The sequence below is a fragment of the Anolis carolinensis genome, chromosome 4, assembly GCF_035594765.1.
Source record: "Anolis carolinensis isolate JA03-04 chromosome 4, rAnoCar3.1.pri, whole genome shotgun sequence".
Lineage (NCBI taxonomy): Eukaryota > Metazoa > Chordata > Lepidosauria > Squamata > Dactyloidae > Anolis > Anolis carolinensis.
The window spans coordinates 147,209,507-147,230,010 of record NC_085844.1 but is presented as its reverse complement, the minus strand read 5'-3'; the positions used below and the strand labels follow the sequence as shown (position 1 = coordinate 147,230,010).

Below are 20,504 nucleotides of genomic sequence, written 5' to 3'. Positions count from 1 at the left end.
TTTGGAAACAGCTGTGGGTGAACCTTCTTCCTCCTGAGGGGAAAGAGCGCGAGGGAGTGTGTTGCTACACCCCCCCCCCCTTTTTCCCCCTCCCTTCAGTTTTGGATTGAGTGGCAGGCTGCTAACCCGCTCCTCGCTTCCCTTTCCCGTCTGCTCTGGTTTCCTCTGGCGTCTCCTTTCGGCTGTACGTATTTAAATCCTGGGATATGAACAGCCGCGAGGAGCAAGAGGAGGACGTGCGATTTGGCAGCTGGAAGGATAGGAAAGGAAGAAAGGAAAGGGAAAGAAAGAAGAAAAGGAAGACGAAAAGGGAAAGGAAAGGAGGAAGGGGAGGAAGAAGAAAAGGGAAGGAGAAAGGAAAGCGAAGGAGGAAGGAAGGGAAGGAGTAGGGAAAGGAAGGGAAAGGGAAGAAGGAAAGGAAGGGAAGGAGGAATGAAAAGGATGGAAGGGAAGGAAAAGGAAGGAAGGGAAGGAAAAGGAAGGAAGGGAAGGGAAAGGAGGAGTAAGTAAAGGAAGGAAAGGAAGGAAAAGGAGGGAGGAAGAGGAAAAGGAAGGAAAGAAAGGAGGGAAAGGGAGCCCTGGCTGGCCTCGCCTTGCTGGGCTCAGAGGGTGAACCAAGAATGCCAGATATTCCTTTGAGCTCCAGGGCGCCTCCCTCCCTAAAATCAGGATTGTCAACAATATATACATATACACAGAGACACATATACATGCGTACACACATATATGCTGTACACATAAAAATCCTGGAAACAGTTTGAGGCCCAGATGGTGACCAAACAAATCGCTGATGTTTTCTTTTGCTGTAGCTATAGTTTGAAATTAGCATAGGACATGGCTGTTCAAGAAGGCATTTGGTGAATGACAGGAGCATTGAAATATGAACATAGTTAAGAAAACCTCAGGATCGATGCAATACTTCAATGTTTTATGTTGTGTTTGTGATTGTTATTTATAGTTTTAATGGTTTTAATTTATTGTTATATGTGGTTAATTTGATATGTGATGTTTTATACGTGTAAGGCATTGAATTTTGCCATGGATTATGTTGTGGATTGCTTTGTGTCCCCCCAGGGATGAGAAAAGCGGTATAGAGATACAATAAATAAACTGCATGCAATGGCCAGTGTAGATGGGGAGTGTTTTTTATCAGAACAACTCCCGATAAAGTAACATACTCTCAGCCCCAGAGAATTCCATGATAGGTAGAAATATGTTAGACATGACCTGAAGGCACACCACAGCAGTGGTTATGGGAGCTAAGCAGCCGCTGGCTTCTGAATGGACATGCAAAGAAATCAATTCAGTATTACATAATTAGAGCATGGGGTTGAGGGGAACAGGGAGGATTTTTCTGCAAAGGAAATTTTGTTGTTGTTTTTGTTGTTGTTGTTGTTATGAAATACACAGAAATTGCCTGCCTACAGATCGTATTCTTGTCTGAACAAGCATATGAGAGGAATCCAAGAGAGTTTCCCTTTAAAATCTAGAATATTTTATACTGGTAAAAACGTTTTCTCTCTCCCTCAAACATGGGAATAATAATAGTTGCAAGTAGTGCTCAAGACTGATTCTTCTGGATGTTTGTGGAAAGAATGTTAGTAAGTCTTTTAGAATTTTCTTCAAGGGCCATTATCTATCTACCACAAGTCTCTTTATATCAAAACTAAACATTGTCACTTTAATTCTGTGGATGAAACTAAGTTTCGTTAGCATGCATGAGAAGAAGCCAAGATAAGCATGATTCTGACTGCAACCTATCAAGGCAATGGGATTAAAAATACACCTCTGTGTTTAGCAAATCTTGCTTGTCTCACTAGCAGTCCTTATGTTTTAGAAAAAAAGAAATATCAAAGTAGAAGGGTAATGATTACAGATTTCTTGCTTTAAAATGGAAATCTGAGAAGAGTGCACAAACATTTTGCATAACGTAGTTGAAAGAAAACATTTCTGAGATGATCTTCCCATAGGGTTCAGTGAACTAGGATCCTTGTTGATACTGCTTGTTTTCATACTTTGTGAACACTTCGCAGTACGCAGTTTTATTTATACTGCTTTTAGACAAAGATTAAAGTCTTTACATTAAAATGCTGAGTAGAAACATTCCATTATCTGGAACATTTTTTATTTTGAGTTGAAGCACGTGCACACGTATTAGCTGTAAAATATTTTAGAATTTAGACTTAATGCAAATGATTTGTTCAGTCCTCTTTCTCTAGAATATTTAAAAGGGTATACAGCTCTCCCCCCATCCCCCAGTCACAAGAGTATTGCGCAACTGATAAAATTTAGGGAACTGATGTATTACAGCATAATACTATAGCTTACTATAATTTACGAGTTGGAAAGACAAGCTGAGCACCTCCTTCAACGACAGGCCTGTTTCATATATCTACTGTATATGTATTTCTGGAATCAAAATGCATTTTAAGGTAATAAATACATTTATTATCTTAAATGCTTAGCAATGTGCCTTCAGGTTTATCTAGGAGAAAATTGACACTAATTATTTGAAACCTGTAGAAAAATACTTCAAGAGATTGGTTCAAAGGTCTAGATGTTTCTCTTCTTGTTTAGTGTATTTTACAAATTTAGCTTTTTGTGGGTGCTAGTGCTTTTTGCGTTAGACTGTCATTCTAGATCAGGCATGGGCAAACTTCAATTTTTGGACTCCAACTCCCAGAAATCTCAGCCAGATTATCTGCTGTTAGGAATTGTGGGAGTTGAAGTCCATCACACCTGGGGGGCCGAAGTTTGCCCATGTCTTTTCTAGATAATTCCCCATTCAGCCATGAAAACCCACTGGGTAACTTTGGGCGAGTCATACTCACTCAGGCCCAGAAAAAAAAACTATGACCAGGGTTCTTTAAATCAGAAATGCTTTGAAGGCACACAACAATGCCTGCTAAACACACCATGTCTAGGTCATGTATACCTCTCTCTTCATATTCTTAAGGAAGCTTGAGCCCAAACTCTGCAGTGTTTTTCTGTAGCACATTCCCAATTAACAAGAAGTGTGTGCTTTTCATGCAATTAGTTTTAGCAGGTGCACAATATCTCTCTAATGCATACCCCTTACAGGTGAATTCATACCCCTTACAGGTGTAGCAAATGAAATAATCCTTAGAAGGAAATTTTCTTGCACTGACAGTGACTTGTGATTGAATGTTTTGAAATGTGTGCAGTACTTTGTTAGTAAGGATATAAGGTATATGCATTTTTAATTTTAATACAAGCTTTCCTCCTTGGAAAGATCTGAAATTAAGCACCTTTGTGAGTTGGTTGCAGATGTTCAAAATGATATGACAAGGCTATAATTAGAGTAACATAAAGCAATAGAATTTTGGTAGATACTCTAGTGCAGGCATGGGCAAACTTCGGCCTTCCAGCTTACGCTGTTTGGAATTGGAGTTGAAGTCCAAAAAACCTGGAGGGTCGAAGTTTGCCCATGCCTGCACTAATGGTAGCTGAAATGGTTTTCCACCCCAGATTTAACTGTTCTGATCATCCCAATAAATAAGATCAAAATTCATCATTTAGAGATTGTTTAAAATCTATGTTCTTTTGCTTTCTTATTCTCTCCCCCCACCTGACTTCAGTTTGTTTGTTTTTCTCTCCTCAGGACTATTTTGCTTGGCAAATGGATCATAAGGAATACTGAATGTTAACTGTGGAAATTTTATAAGCTCTGCAGTGGCTGGGATGTTGCGACAGAACGGTGGCGGAAACAAGCGTGGTTTAGGATTAACCAAACTGTCTACCTCCAATTTCTTCACCATCTCTAATTCAGGAAGCTGGGGGATGGGGCGCAGCACCAAAAGCAGTTCACTGAGCAGCATTAGCTCCAACTCTGACTGCTATGATAGCACTGTTGTGGATCCAGAATACATCATGCAGTTGGTGACTGATGTCAGAAAATTTGCAGATGTTCTACTTTATTTGAAAGAAGCCATTCTTTCTGAAGGTGTGTCTGTTGCTTCTTGCTAACTCCTCTGCTTTGTAATGTACACTTGTAGTAAATTCCTTTGTAAAATAAGGGCTCAGAAATGCTTAGTAGGAACTGTGGCAATTTCCTATGTGTATAAAGGAAGTTGTGATTTTTTTTCTTCATTAACTTCCTCTATTCAGTGCATTTATACAGAACTAAAACTTGATAGAACTTCCTGGGTAAAAAGTCAGAGTATATTTGAAAATGCCTTATAGTAGATTTTTACTGATTTACTCATGCTTCTGTAGCTCAATGTTGTTCTTCTATAATAGGTTTTTCCTTTTATCTCAATTCAGACTGGTTAGTTGGATTAATGGTAATTGAATCAAACTTTTATATGTATTTTGTTTTTTCTTTCTTTTTTGTGACTTAGAGCCAGCATCCGGAAGTATCATTTATTTGTTGTGAATAGCAGTGATTTTTTTTTTTGGCTGTATGGAGCTTTGTTTTTCTCCTGATGAGGAAAGCAACATTAAGCAGCAGATAAGGTTTCTCAGATCTGAACTAAATTATTCTGATTTAGCATTATATCCAGCACTGAGGGCCCTTCCATACAGCCATATAACCCAGATTATCAAGGCAGAAAATCCCACAATATCTGCTTTGAACTGGGAGATCTGAGTCCACACTGCCATATATTCCAGTTCAAAGCAGATAATGTGGGATTTTATTCAGCTGTGTGGAAAGGCCCTGAGTTAGTTAGAAATAATACTAAACAGTATAGCATTACAAGAATTAATTGCCAAGAAGCCTGGAATCATATACTTGTGAATACTACTCGTTCAATAGGATTTTGGAAGATTTTGCTAATGTTTTACATAAGTTGTATATTGTTCACATCTGGCAAACTCTGATTAATCTTAATGGTGCCTGGTGGAAATAGCTGGGAATTGTGATTTGTTAATCTGTCTTATTTTTAAAAACTATAGTTTAGGCTAAGGCATACACAACAAGCAAACACTTAGGTTTGTGATGTCATGTTAAGCTCTAGCTAAAGCATACACAACTTCAGCTCTAGCTACATTTTATGCTGAAAAGAGAGGGGAAATGTGAATCTAAGAACTGTTGCAGATTTTTTAAAACTTTAGTCATATTCAGATAAGTTCATAAACAAGATTTATCTATGATTTTGAAAGAGAGGAAGAATTTATAACCAATTACTTTTATCCATTCTATGAGCAAGTTGGATCATGTTTATTGTACGAGATGCAAAATGCTACTGTATGATTAATTCTTAAAGTGCAATTTTAGCAGAGTTTCCTTAAACATCAGTTTCTAATGCAAAATTAACATAATTTTCCCCTAGTAAAAGCCTGAGAGAACTGTGCTTTTTCATATAAGTGAAATAAGTGAAAATGGTTTAAGATTTGAGAGGAATGTGTCACATTTGATATATTTCAGTTGTTGAAGTTTTGGGGTAAGAATGTTGCTTTATTATTTTATTCCTTTCAAAATAATCTTAATCCTTTGGAGAAAATGTCCAGTTATTTAACAAAATATATTGTTGTTGTTTATGACTTATGGAAATTGTTTTTTTTTTGGCAATGGTTTTTTTTTTTCACATGGTTTTTTTTTGGCAAGATTTGTTGATGGGGGTTGCCTTTTCCTTCCTTAAATGCTAATCAAGGTAACTAATTACAGCATTCATACTTACTGCACTGAGACTATTCATTGCTATAGACCTGGCCAAACAAGATTTCCACAAGATAGAAAGCGGCCAGGCTTGTAAGCAACATGGCTATTCAGTGCTGTTCAACCTGGCCAACCAAGATTTCCCCTAGATAGAAAACGCTCAGGTTTTGAAGCCATGAGGCTACTCCGTCCCATTCAACCTGCCCAAGGAAGGATACCCCTATATAGAAAGCGGCCAAGCTTTGAAGCAGCAAGGCTATTTAGTGCAATTCCAATTGGCCGCAGCAACGCGTGGCAGGGCATAGCTAGTATAGATATATTTTGCTAGAATAAGAGTTATCACCGCTGTGGAATTTGTAAAATATTTCACCTCACATTGGATCACATCTGTCGCTGGAATTGCCACACATCGTGGCAAATCCAGCAGGCCCCAAGAGGGGGAAGCCTTCACCCCATGCCCCAAATCACCTGATTTCCCCCTTACCTCATCCCATGGGGGGAAACATCCGCCACGAGCTTTCTCCCATTGGTATCTATGCAACATGTGAAGCCTCTCTTGTGGTGGCATATGCCCGTTCCTCTTCTGTTTTAATCACAGAGCCCCACTGGAAGTAGCTGTGCATCATGGGATGGGAACCGGTGGGCAAAAGGGAAAGGGGACCAGTGTATGCCGCCAAATTCAACTTTGTCTGATTAGGTCGCTTCTCCTCTTTGATAATTAAATTTTGAAAAATGTGGCTTGTAATGGAAACAAGGATTGGTGTGAAAGCTTCAGTGGAGACACCTTTTCCTCATGATAACCCTTTCAGGAGTGAATTCCCCTTCCAAAGGATAGGTTTCTCTCACTTCCTGTTGTCTCACCCCCATTCTTTTTAAAAAAATTCTTTTATTTGATACATTCCAACAATTAACAAAATTTTTGCGATGCATGTCTTATTTCAATATACATAATACCAAAAGTAATTAATGCTTAAATGATATTTTAAACGATCCTTTTAAATGTATCACCCACCCCCCTACCCTCTCCCCGTTTCCCTCTCCCCCCGGAACAGCAATTCGATATATTATCATTGTATCATTCTAACTGGTTCAAGGTGGTGTATTTTTATTCTCCATCTATTTTGTCAATTAGGACTGACCATTTCCTGAACCAGTCTTGTTCTTTTTGGCTATTTGTATATTTTCTTTTCCTTTGATTAATGAAATCATTAATTATATATTCTGATATATAAGACCACCAAGTTTCTATGTCCCATTTTGTCTCATCCCTCCATCCTCGGGCTATCGTGGCTTGTATTGCGGCTGTCATATATTTTAGAATCTTGGTCCAATTATTGTTATCGTCCCTTACCTTTATTGTGAGAGACATATATCTGGCTTTGTCCCATATTCATTCTTTCCCTATTATTTCTTGCATTTCTTTTCTTATTTTTCACCCCCATTCTTAAATATGATGCTTGTAAGTCATATGTTTGTAACTTGGGGACTGCCTGTACTAGTTTCATTAGATTAAAGTGGGATGGACCCAATTGAAGGAGGAGCAATAGGAATGGATAGCAGGTTTCTTACTTGTCAGTTGATTTCTGACTTGTCAGTTTTATACATACAATATTTTTTCTAAAATTTGTTTTACCATTTTAATGCCACAAAATTGCATTTGAACTGTGTAAACTTTCTTTAAAATATGCATGCTTGCATATGTATCATAAAATTGATGAACTTTCAAATTGATATGTTAATTATGTTATTAGTTGAGGAAGATTAAGTAGTTTTAGCTTCAGTAGTCATGCTATCTTGGGACATCAAATCATATAATCTTAAAAGTCGTTCTGTGTAAATATGACTTTTTTTTAACAGCACTGCTTTGACCATGTCTGCTTGTATTGCAAAAACCTATAAAAACATAAATACTAAAGTCAAAATAATATTGAATATTACAACAGAAATTCATCACAAAAAGGAAAAGTATAAGATACAAAAATTTAATTAGAAGAAAGTAATGTTTTTAATGGGTTCATAAATATCAGTATTACTTCAAACTAGCTAAAGGACTATAGCAATTATTTATCTGCTATGTTTTTGTTTAGGGAAGCTTTGAACCATGTTTGTTAACAATGTTATGATGCAAATTTAGGCTGAGTGAGCGAGGGAGAGAGAGGAATCACCTAAGGCCTCCTAATTATATTAATATCTTAATATTTTAACACTAATTCCCCACATCCAAGTTTAAACTTTAATTGGTGTGTGTCACTGGGGTTTAATATAATGCCCCTTTAATAAATGAGCCAAACAATGATTTGTAGTGGAAGAATATTCATTTCCGAGCAAAATTTAAGGTGCTGGTTATGACCTATAAAACCCTATATAGCCTGGGTCCAGATTATGTGAAAGTGTATATCACTTCGAGTTTTAAGGTCTCAGAGGAAGTTTGATCTGTTGACCCTCTCGTCACAAAATTACCCGGCAAAGACAGGAGAGAGCCTTCTTGGTGGTTGCTCCCACCTAGGAGCTAGGTTTCTACTATATGCTCTCTTTTTGCCAACAGGTAGACCTTCATATTTAATGAGCACTTGGGAATTCACAATTTGCAGAATGGTGTTTTTCATTGTTTGTATAATGTATATTTTTCCTACTTTCATGTAAATGCTTTAATATTGCCTTAGATGTTCATTCAGTATTGTTTTAAATTGTTTTAATGGAATAGCTTACATACTGTATTTACAGTAGAATCTCACTTATCCAACATAAATGGGCCGGCAGAACCTTGGATAAGCGAATATCTTGGATAATAAGGAGAGATTAAGGAGAAGCCTATTACACATCAAATTAAGTTATGATTTTACAAATTAAGCACCAAAACATCATGTTATACAACAAATTTGACAGAAAAAGTAGTTCAATATGCAGTAATGCTACGTAGTAATTACTGTATTTATGAATTTAACATCAAAATATCATGATATATTGAAAATATTGACTACAAAAATGTGCTGGATAATCCAGAACATTGGATAAGCGAATGTTAGATAAGTGAGACTCTACTGTATTTGAATGTAATGTGCACCTTCTTTAGCCAAATTATGTCGTAAAAATTAGGGTTTGCATTAGATCTGTTGGTGCATTAGATTTGATTGCAGACTTGATAACACATTGCTGATTATAGTGTATTGCATCCTCGCTAGTACTGTCCCCTCTAAAGTTCCCTCCTTATATCAGTGTCTCAGTCCATTTACAAATGCTGTTTGATGGAAAAGGGGAGGCCACATAGTGCTGCTCATAAATTTTGCCCAGAATTTGAGGAATCTTTCTCTATAAGACTATTAGACTTGTGTTTGGTATTTTCACTGGATGGCCCACAAGTATTGAGTTATTTAATGTTTAACTTTGAACATTATTCCATTAATTGCTCTTGCCTGTCATTCTGTAGATGGGGTAGTTGAGTCCTGCTGGGTCTACTACTACTACTAGTTATATCAAAATAGTAAACATTGTGAGGGTGACTTACACAGGCAGGCACATAAGTGGGAAGAGGCATTTCCTTTTGTAACTACTGTAAAAGAATGGGTAACAACCACAAAACAGTTATTATGACCAGAGGCTTTGCTATGATCTTCTTTCTCCCACTGTCAACATTTTCACAAAACTTAGCAGAGAGATTTGTGTACCCTTTTTGTATCTGATTCATGTGTATATGCATCCTGTCTTATCCAGGTAGATATCTGAGTACTGAATACTGATCAGTAAAAAGCCACGTGAGGGAAGTCTGAATGTACTTCTTTCAAAATGGTAGCGAACTCTCTCTTGGGGTGGTATGCAGCAATAATATAATTGGTTAAACAGTTGTGTGTATATATACACACATGCATGCACACGCACACACATACATATATCTGCACATACATATGCATGTACACACATTCAAACACTTTCAAACTTTATAGATAATCATCACAGACCATGGATGCAGAAAGGCCAGGCTTTGTCATTATGGAACAGCCCACAGGAACTACAAATGTGGAATCCCTAACTGACTAACCTTTAAGTTCATGTTCATTTAGGTAGAATTTATCTTAATAATTTAAGTCTGTGTTTAAACCAAACATCAGAATACAATCTGATGTATCCCGATAATTTTAGCTGTATAGTATATTATTGAATATATGAAATTTACTTTAGCGTGTCAATAATTTGAAAACAGTATTCTATCAAAATTGCTTGCAAAGTACATGGAATGCATCTGATAGCCTGCACTGCCAATTAACTTTTTCGTTAAGTCTATAAAGTTGTGACCACATTCCTCCCCCATCACATACTTGGCATTCCTTCAGAACAAATGTTCACTTGTTGCTATAGTGTCAAAGATCAACAGTTGGTGGGGATATATCTCTTGAGTAAGTGCATGAGAATGTTCAAAATTAACTCCCATAGAGTAACTTTCACATATGTTGACATAAATGTTTTCAAAACAGTTATATTGTTGAAGTACTTGCATTATTAGCAGCTTCCTGTTTTCATTTTTACAATGCAGCAAATACTGATCCCCCCTGGGTTTTCTTAATAGATAACTGAAATAACACAAAACACATCTTAAAAGTTACTATATACCCAATTTTGTGTCTTTGGGCTTTTTACCTCATTTTTTGTATTCTTTGATGTAATTTATAAAATAATATAACATAGTTATCTCTGATCAAGAACTTTGAATGTCTTCCATATGTTAAACACAAACTTGTTTCAGTGTGCTTTTTATGCACATTATTAGACTAGATAAGTAAGGGTGATGATATAACTAATAAATCAGAAGTGAATTTAAAGCTGCTTTAACATTTAGACTGCAACTCCTAAATGCATTCACTTGGGAGAAGGCCCACTGAAAGTAGAGATTTCTTCTTTGATTTTGCTATTTAGAATAATCCATCTAAACCTAACTACTTCTAAACTTCACTGATTTTAGGGAGATGTGTGAACACATTTTTAGTATCTTCTTTGAAATGAGTATGTTTTAGAAGTGCTTCATTCTAGCTGGATTATGCTTGTGGGCTCTGAACCCTGATAGACTAATGAAGCCATCCTTGACTCTTACTCAATTGATTACTACCATATATAATACTAGCTGTGCCTGGCCACGTGTTGCTGTGGCGTATGGGAATCCTTTCTTGGCCAGCTGGAATAGCAGTGAATAGCCTTGCAGCCTCAAAGCCTGGCCGTTTTCTTCTTATGGGAAGCCTTGTTTGGTGAGCTGGAATACAACGGAATAGGCTTGCTGCTTGGAAACCTGCGTTCTAGGGGAATGGTTTTTTGGGCTTCTAGAATTGCAATGAATAGCCTTACTACTTCAAATCCTGGCTGCTTGCTACCTAGGGGAATCTTTGGTTGGTCAGCTTCAATAGTACAGAGTAGTATCGCTGCTTCAAAGCCTGGCTGTCTTCTACCAAGGTTAATCCTTTGTTGGTCTGGTTGAATTGCACTGAATAGCCTTGCAACTTCAATGCCTGGCTATGTTATATCTAGGGGAATCCTTATTTGGTGAGCCACTTTGAAGCCTGGCTACTTCCTTTGTAAGGGAATTCTTGTTTGGTCAGCTTGAATTGCACTGAATAGCCTTGTAGCATAAAATTCTGGTTGTTTTCTACATAGGGCATTCTTGCTAGGCCAGGTTGAATGGGATGGAGTAGCCTTGTGGCTTCAAAGCCTGCGGGTTTTCTATCTAGGAGAATTCTAGGCTGGCTAGGTTGAATAGCACTGGATAGCCATGCTGCTTGCAAGCTTGGCCGTTTTATACCTTGTGGAATCCTTGGTTGGCCAGGTTAAATAGCAACGAATAGTCTCAGTGCAGCCAGTATGAATGCTGTAATTAGTCACCTTGATTAGCATTTAATGGCCTTGCAGCTTCAAAGCCTGGCTGCTTCCTCCCTGGGGGAATCCTTTGTTGGGAGTTGTTAGCTGGCTTGTTTCTTCTGGAATTTCCCTGTTTTCAGAGTGTTGCTTTTTATTTACAGTCCTGATTTTAGAGATCATATTGGTATATATTATTATACCACAGTAATTATTATATATTATATTTACAATCTTATATTATCTGCTTAGAACTGGATTATATGAGTCCCCTTCTACACAGCTGTATAAAATCCACACTGAACTGGATTATATGGCAGTGTAGACTAAAGATATACCAGTTCAAAGGAGATACTGTGGATTATGTGCCTTGGCATTCTGGGTTATATAGCTGTGTGGAAAGGCCTTGAGTCTACACTGCCATATAATCCAGTGCAAATCAGATTATCTGTATTTTTTAGGCAGTGTGGAAGAGACCTAAGTGACACCTGTCCCCTGGTGTCTTCGTTTTTAGGCCTGTTCGTGGGGTTATTTGGGGTGCTGATTCAGAAATTTGCATTGGATAGAACACATCAGTTCTAGATTTTTAAATGTGGTTTTCTGTTGGCAAGCAGATGGCGACTACTAGATGGCATATGTTCTGTATCAGAAACTAGAGCTCATGTGGTCTATCCAGTGCAGTTTTCTGAATCAGGACCCCAAATAACCAAACCAAATCTAAAGTTGTCCAAAAATTGATTTGTAACCATTTTGGTACTAATGTTGGAGAGTGGTCCCTGGTCAAAAAAAGGTTGAGAACCACTGTTCTAGATAGTTGGCCCTCCACATTTGTGAAGGTGAAGAGCTTAGAACCCATGCAAAATTGAGAAACAATGACTATTGTAAGCTCCTTCCCAATCATGCTATGGAGTCCTTTCCTGCCTGTCACTCCCTTTCCCACCATGAAGATTCAGAGAGATTTGAATCTCTCTTCTCAACAATTCACTTCACTCCTTCTGTTGACAGAATTCAAACCCCTTCAGGTAGGAAAGGAGTTTAAAATCTTGCAACAGAAGGAGAGAGGCAAAAAGGTGTGAAAGGGGTTTAAAATCAAGCTGAGTCTTCTTGGCAGGATTATGGTAAATAGAGTGAAGGCCTTGCACTTTTGGCAGGACATGGAAACACAGGCAGCAGAGGAGTGGGGCAAGAAGGTTGAGCTGCTAGTTAATCAGCAGCTACAAATCCGCAAATAATTATGCAGAAGAGAAATGCACAAAGGGGCGTGGAGTGACATATTTATTTTATAGTGTCCTACTTTCCCTGATCCATCAAAACAGAATGTTAACAAGTTTAAAATGTAAGAAGGAGAGAATGTCCTATAGTACACTATCTGAGTCCAAACTAAGTTGTTTATAAAGGTTTCCATTGGCATACCCAACAAAAAATATGCTGTCCCAGAGGTCAGTTACCTGTAGAGGCACATAAGTTAACTGTTCTACAGAGGTTTTGTCCAAACCAGTTAAAACGATACTGTGTTCAGGAAGAGTAATACAAAAACAAAGTTGTACTAAGTGAAGGTGCTGCAGATTAGCTTTACTATGCAGTATATCATGGCTGTTTTCCTCTGCTCTTATTGTATTATGTATGATGTTGTATATTTTGCTTTAATTCTATATTTACACTGAAGGGCTATCAAGAGACTGAACGAATATGATTGTCTGTATGATGTATCAATTTATCAGTGTGAAGGTCCACATGATCTCCATTCAGGTACCTTCATCTTTAAGGTAGATTAAGCTGAAAGAATGACTGGTGCAAGGTCACTTAATGAAGTTCATGCTGGCTTTTTAGAGAGACTTCAGTATTTAGGGGTTAGTGAATTCTACACAGGGAGAGACATCAGATTTGGTGGTTAACCTGTTATTAGATTTATATCATTAACAAAAGCAGAAGTGGGCAATTTCTAGGGAATTGACTATACTGTATTTCTTATTCCATTCACTTCCTGTTTGAAATTTTGGAGATATAATTATACCAAACATCAGTGACTGTGTTTATTCTTCCTGCCTTTTGCATTTCTGTGTCAGTCACCAAAATATCTTGGTCCACCTCTGAGTTGAAAAGGTTCAAATGTCAAAGTCCACTTCTTTATGAATACTCTTTAATCCCGTAATCTTTGCTTTGTGTGGTCTGTGTTTGGGTGGGTTGTAAAAAAAAAAACTTTTTTCATTTATTTAGTTGTTCAGACTGAAAGTGGGAAACCACATAGAAAAGCCTACAGGTCAGCATGCTAAAAGTGTGAAGTGAAAGCAAACTTAAAGCAATTTGGGAATATACTTTATTTTGCTACTATCACTTCAACAAAATTCTATATTTTAGAAAGGCATATTCTGCAAATAACAACGAACAGAACCAATTATGGAATCTTATAAATTTTCTACTTTAGTTAGTTTTGATGCAGATGCTTTCAATATTGTTACTGCTGACTCCAGTCTAAATAATCAGTGATTTCTTGTAATCTGAATATGATATGAAACAGTTTAAGGAGTTAATGGACTATCATTCTGAGAGTATATTTTCTTACTAAGATTAAATTCATTCTATATTTGAGAGAATTGTTTTCAAATAAAGTGGCATATTAGTTGAGTTATTAAATAAGTATTATTCATTTGGAAAGTTCAGTCATGTGGCACATCTGTTGCCTTTGCATAGTTCTAAATGTAATCCCTCAGAGTTCCAGCTCAGGAAAAGTTCTACCAGTAAGTGTTGATAAAACTAGTTTAGTGGTTCAACTTTTTGCAAAATACTAGAAAGTAAAACAAAATTATGAAACATATTGTACTAGATACATAAGTATTTGCATTTTAAATTGAAATATCTTTGGTCACGATCCATAGGTCAGTATGCTTTTTTTCTCCTGTCAGCCTAAAAAAAGTGCTTATGAAAATTTTAAAAACAGCAACTCGAAGGTAGTTCAGTATGGCATTAGAAACTGGAGAAAAATCAGTAGTATCTTTCCTACTGAAGTGCTTTATGTTTTGTAATGAATCCAATTTAAGATAAGAATCTGATAGTAATTCCTGTAGGTTTGCTTAGCTGTATCATTAAAATGCATAGAAACAAAATTTTCAGAAAACAGATTCATGCTTAAATCCTTCCAATTATAAGGCAGAATTGAGATTTTCTATACTTAAAAAAAACAGTATCAGGTAGTAAGATGTCTATTCAGAAACATCAAGGACACAATACATCTCTTCTGTTGTCATTTGAGTTTTATACAGCTCTTTTTCTGGAGAAGATTGGTGTGATGTGCTTCTTGCCAGGGGAACAGTTCTATGCTCCTCAAGCAGAATTACATTAAGACTTCCACACTGATATCTTCCAGGATGAGCCTGATTGGTCAGTAGTTCTCCTGGCTACCAATAAGCTTACACAGACATTTGAATTTCTTGAAAGAAGGAGAGCTCATATACTGTCATAGAGTAGGCAGCTATATCACTCTGCCCCTTTACATTGCACAAATAGGGATCCTAGTAAATCATAGATCTCTGCACAGATTTTTGGCATATTTCAGGTTTGCAGGATCTACTTGGTTTTGAATTAGAACCTGAGAGTTTACAACTGAATCCTGGTAAACAATACATACTTAACACTGAAGAATTCTAAGCTGAGTTATTTGTTTGAGTATGTAATAAGTCTCATGGTCCTCCCACACAAAAGTCTATTCCAGATTACAACAACCTTTTTTCACTTCAGCCAGCTATTTTGGGATTGAGGTGAGGTAATTTTGATGCTAAGTAGCTGAGAGGTAGATATCTTCTGCATGACACCCAGACATTGAACAATAGATCAAAAAGTACCTTCTAGCTACCCCATGGTCTGTGGATAGCAGTAGAGTCACTTGAAAATCGTCTTACATTCCCATGCAGCCCTTTCTCATTTTTTTGGTACAAGTTCATGTTTGCTCTTGGTAATAGTTCCTTAGCATTTTGAACCTTAAATGGAACCTCAATCTCAGAGCATTTTGAGTTAAGAGCTGTCGTTTGGCCTGGGTTTTGCTTTTACATACAAACAGCATTTTGAGTTAACAGCTAGTGCCAGAGGGAGCACTAGTGCGAGAGTACAGGGCTTTAGGCCTTCAAGGGAATAGCCTCTGTGCCTCTTGCTCTTGTCCGCTTTGGGCTTTGCTGTCCGTTTTACACTTGTCTGCTTTGAGGACCTTTGGGTTAGATGATTTTGTGTGGTTTTTATTCCTGGTATGTTTGGCTTCATGAAGAGAGAGGGGGGAGACTAACATGAGTACAGTATGAAGAAAATGATGCTTCTGCCTCTTCACTTTGTGCTTCCTTGCCACAACTTTGTGCTTCTACTGTCGTGCCACAACTTTGTACTTCTACCATTTTAAAGTTGATCTTCCTTTCTTTATTGTTCCATGTGAATGTGCAGGTTTTCCCTTGCTGCTACACTGACCAGCACACATTCTGTTGCCTCAAATGTTCTTCCTTGCTGCAAATTTGTTCTTCTAACATTTTAAAATGGATCTTCCTTTTTTTATTGTTCCATGTGAATGTGCAGGTTTTCCCTTGCTGCTACACTGACCAACACACCTTCTGTTTCCTCAAATGTTCTTCCTTACTGCAACTTTGTTCTTCTAACATTTTAAAGTTGATCTTTCTTTATTATTGTTCCATGTGAATATACATTTAATATCATTATTTGCTATTTATAAAGTACATTTTCCTATTTAAAAACAGGTAACACAAAAAAGGGAGTTCGTGGGGGCTGGAGTGGATTAATGGCATTTCAGTTCATTTCTATGGGACATTTGCTTTGAGATAGGAGTGATTTGAGTTAAGAGCTTGGTGAAGAAATTGAATTCTTAACTCTAGGTATCACTGTATTATATTCTTTAATTCAGATACTTGAAATGCTTATGAATAGTAAAGTGTCAGCATGGTAGAATGGTTTGAGAACTGGAGACCAGCATTCAGCTATTGAAATTCACTTGGCCTTGAGCAAGTCACACACTCTCAGATTCAGAGGAAGGCAAAGGCAACCTCCTTTGTACAAATCTGTCCAAGAAAACTTAGTGATAGGTTCACCTCAGGGTCACCATAAGTCCGAAAAAATGTGAAGGCACACAAATGTGAAGGGGCCAGGCTGTGGCGCAGACTGGTTAGTAGCTAGCTGCAATAAATCATGGTCGGGTGCTCACTCCGACACGGGCTGGCCTCGAACTCATGACCTCTTGGTCATAGTGACTAAGAGATCATGAGTTCGAGGCCAGCCCGTGTCGGAGTGAGCACCCGACCATTAAAATAAAAAATAGCCCTGCTTGTTGTTGAACTAAGCAACCTGAAATATAGTTGCATCTATCAAGTAGGAAATTTAGGTACCACTTATATGTGGGGAGGCTAATTTAACTAATTTACGACACCATAAAAATCGTCCAGCACCGTTTGGAATGAGGAAGTCGGTGTCACAGTGGATGATGAAGCAGCTGCTCCCCCTGTGGCCGGAATCGAGCATACCCGCTGGAAGCTGGAGAAGGTTAAATTGCCTCTGTGTGTCTCTGTCTCTATGTTCATATGGCATTGAATGTTTGCCATGTATGTGAACATTGTGATCTGCCCTGAGTCCCCTTCGGGGTGAGAAGGGTGGAATATAAATACTGTAAATAAATAAATAAACAATAGCAGTACCAATAGTACTAGACTGAAGTCTTCATATCAGGTAAACAAACCTTTAGTGGTGACTCCTTGGTAATGACACAGTTTCAACAAGATATTAAAAATCAGCAGCAAAGGCTAAATGGTTGCTTAAATAGTATAACTTGTACAAATGCATCTAGGTTAGATGAGACTGTAATCTCAAAGCTTATGAATATAAAACATTGCAAGAAGAAGCATATTGAAATAGAAGAAAAGCTGCTTTGAGGGCAGTACTGTCTCCCACCCCCTCCCTCAGCTCTTTCCTTCCCAGTGATAGTTACTCTATACATTTTAATGTGAATTTGGAAGGATTGGCTTGCTGATATTTGATACATTCTCTAGTTGAAATATCCACATGTGAGAGGAAAACTAAAAATAACTTCTATTGCAAGTGCTAAACAGCTTTCTAAATATGTTATATGTTCAGTACACAGTTTTAGAAACTGCATCTTTAAAACATGTTTATACCTTATGTGTCTTAACTGAGTGGTGTGATGGAAACCCACAGATACAAGTTTGGGGAAAAGATGAAAATACTTGTTGATGTAATACCATTGATTTCTATAGAATAAATGTTTGGTACTAAATGAGTTAATGAAATTGCATTTTAAAACAAAGTTGGTTTTAAACTATTTGGAAATAGAACTTCTCAAAGCAGTTGACCTGTGTCAAAGTTTTTGTATCAGTGAGAGATACATGTGGCACTCCTGAGAAGCGTCAGCAAGTGTGCAAAGCCCAGTTTCATTTGCAGTGCAAAAATTAAATTCCTTAGACAAAGTAGCGAAGACACTTGTATTAAACTGAGTATCGATTACTGTTACTGCTGGCTGTTAACAATCATTGCTAATTCAACAAGAACACAGTAACTCAACTATCAAAAGTGCTATGGAAGTTTCTCCAGCTCAGCGTGTTAGCAGTAGTGCTAAAAGTCTGTGAAAACACAGTTTCCTTTGACTTAATCCAGAGTATGGTGAATCCAATTAAATGAAACAGTGTCATAGAAAAACAGGTGTGCCATTGAAAAAAACGTGTAGGTAGAACTAAATACGGTAGAGTCTCACTTACCCAACATAAACGGGCCGGCAGAACGTTGGATAAGCGAATATGTTGGATAATATGAAGGGATTAAGGAAAAGCCTATTACACATCAAATTAGGTTATGATTTTACAAATTAAGCACCAAAACATCATGTTTAACAACAAATTTGACAGAAAAAGTAGTTCAATACGCAATGCTGTACTTACAAATTTAGCACCAAAATATCATGATGTATTGAAAACATTGACTACAAAAATGTGTTGGATAATCCAGAATGTTGGATAAGCTAGTGTTGGATAAATGAGACTCTACTGTATGTTATCAAATGTATCCTGCTTTTACTTTACAACTAAATAACTTTTAAGATAATGTGTTGTAAGTGCTAACTAGAAGCAGTGATTACTTTCATGTCTGTGACAGATTAGAGCAGGTCTGCACAGCGTGTGGCCCATGAACCGCAGGCACAAGCCATTGATGTGGCCTACAGAATGCCACCATAGCTGATGTCCATGCCTGCTGCCCCCCCCCCCCCCCCACTGCTGCTGTCTGCCTGCTCCTGCCCACTGCCTCAGCTTCATCCTCCAGGTACACAGGGCTTCTGTCTCCCATTTCCCCACCCACTCTCTTAAATAAAACCCCAGGGATGAGGGCAGCACACACTGGGCTTAGAAGCAGGGGTGGCAATTTGAAAGGAAGGTGGAGGATTGGGGAGGCAGAGGCAGCACCCAGGATGGGGAAGCTTTCTGGAGACTGTCCAGGAAATATCTTCAGTAATTGACAGCTCAAGTAAATAAAAGGATTAGAGAAACAAAGTCTCATAAAAATTATGCCAGATAACTTCCTTAAGATGTCTTTCTGGCAATAGGGCACTTATTGTCAAAAACTTCAGTTGTTTCAGTGTTCTGGTAGCTTTACAAGACTTCTTTCTTTGTTTCTTAACAGATAGTGTGTTGTGATTACAGTAAAAGAAGGAATGTATACAATGACTCTTTAACTTGTATAAGCCTCCGGTGGCCTAGGGGATAAAAGCCTTGTGACTTGAAGGTTGGGTCGCTGACCTGAAGGCTGCCAGGTTCGAATCCCACCCGGGGAGAGCGCGGATGAGCTCCCTCTATCATCTCCAGCTCTATGCGGGGACATGAGAGAAGCCTCCCACAAGGATGGTAAAACATCAAAATATCCGGGCGTCCCCTGAGCAACGTCATTGCAGACGGCCAATTCTCACACTCCAGAAGCAACTCCGGTTGCTCCTAACACACAAACACACACAAAACTTGTATAAGGTTAGTTGTTCTGGAGAGAGGCATTCTTTGTTTTGGGGCAATCCCATGTTTTGTAGCAGCTTATGATGTTATGAGATTTTTTTTTGTTGACTCTACTTATTCTGCATGTGTTTCTAGTTTAGTCGATGTATACTTTGTCAGTAGGTTTTAAGAGCTTAGGGCCTTCCTGCTGTTGAAGGGCCAGTTAGAGGTCTAGCTAACTAAATCTAACTAAATTGTCTGGTGTAGCTTTTTCTGAATTGTTACATTTTTTTTAATGAGCATCTCCTCATGCTAATTTCTTTATACACACCAAGAGAGAGAATATTTCAAGGCAAATTGATCAACTCAATCTGTTACACATAGCATGAAAAATACAATCAGAGATAGTCCCAACAAAGTGTTTTCCAGATGTTGGGAGAGAAAATTATTGCCTCCCGGTTCTACTGAATATTTAAACAGACACTAAAAATGCCCATGGTAGAATTGGAGTTCTTATACATAAAAACAAATGAGCTTGTTGGCTGCATAACTATTTAACCACAATAAAAATATTTTGCACCTTCATAGTGTTTAGTGTCTTGTGTACATCAGGTGGCACCAGTGTTTATTAAATCCATTTAATATTAGGTTGTAATACAACAAAATTTAAGGAAGTCTAAGAGGTGTGTTCAGTATATTTACAAAGCACTGTATTATAATATTACTAGCTGTGCCCGGCCACGCGTTGCTGTGGCGAAGTATGGTGGTATGGGAAATAAAGTATTGAGGAATTTGTGGTAGTTAAGGTAAAGGGTAAACGTTTTCACCCGTAGAGTAAAATCTCACTTATCCAACATTCGCTTATCCAATGTTCTGGATTATCCAACGCAGTCTGCCTTTTAGTAGTCAATGTTTTTGTAGTCAGTGTTTTAAATTCATTGTGATATTTTGGTGGTAAATTTGTAAATACAGTAATTACTACATAGCATTACTGAGCATTGAACTACTTCTGTCAAATTTGTTGTATAACATGATGTTTTGGTGCTTAATTTGTATAACGATTACCTAATTTGATG

The 20,504-nt window shown here is 37.7% G+C and overlaps 1 protein-coding gene across 2 annotated transcripts in view; it reads left to right on the top strand.

Moving 5' to 3' along the window:
- arhgap29 (Rho GTPase activating protein 29) overlaps window positions 1-20,504 on the top strand; it is a 78,353-nt gene that overhangs the window by 494 nt on the left and 57,355 nt on the right. For both annotated transcript variants that reach the window (XM_062977961.1, XM_008109182.3), the window contains exon 2: window positions 3,623-3,964. In XM_062977961.1, coding sequence (XP_062834031.1) covers window positions 3,703-3,964 — 262 coding nt within the window. In that variant the 5' untranslated portion in view covers window positions 3,623-3,702. The remainder of the gene's footprint in view (window positions 1-3,622; window positions 3,965-20,504) is intronic.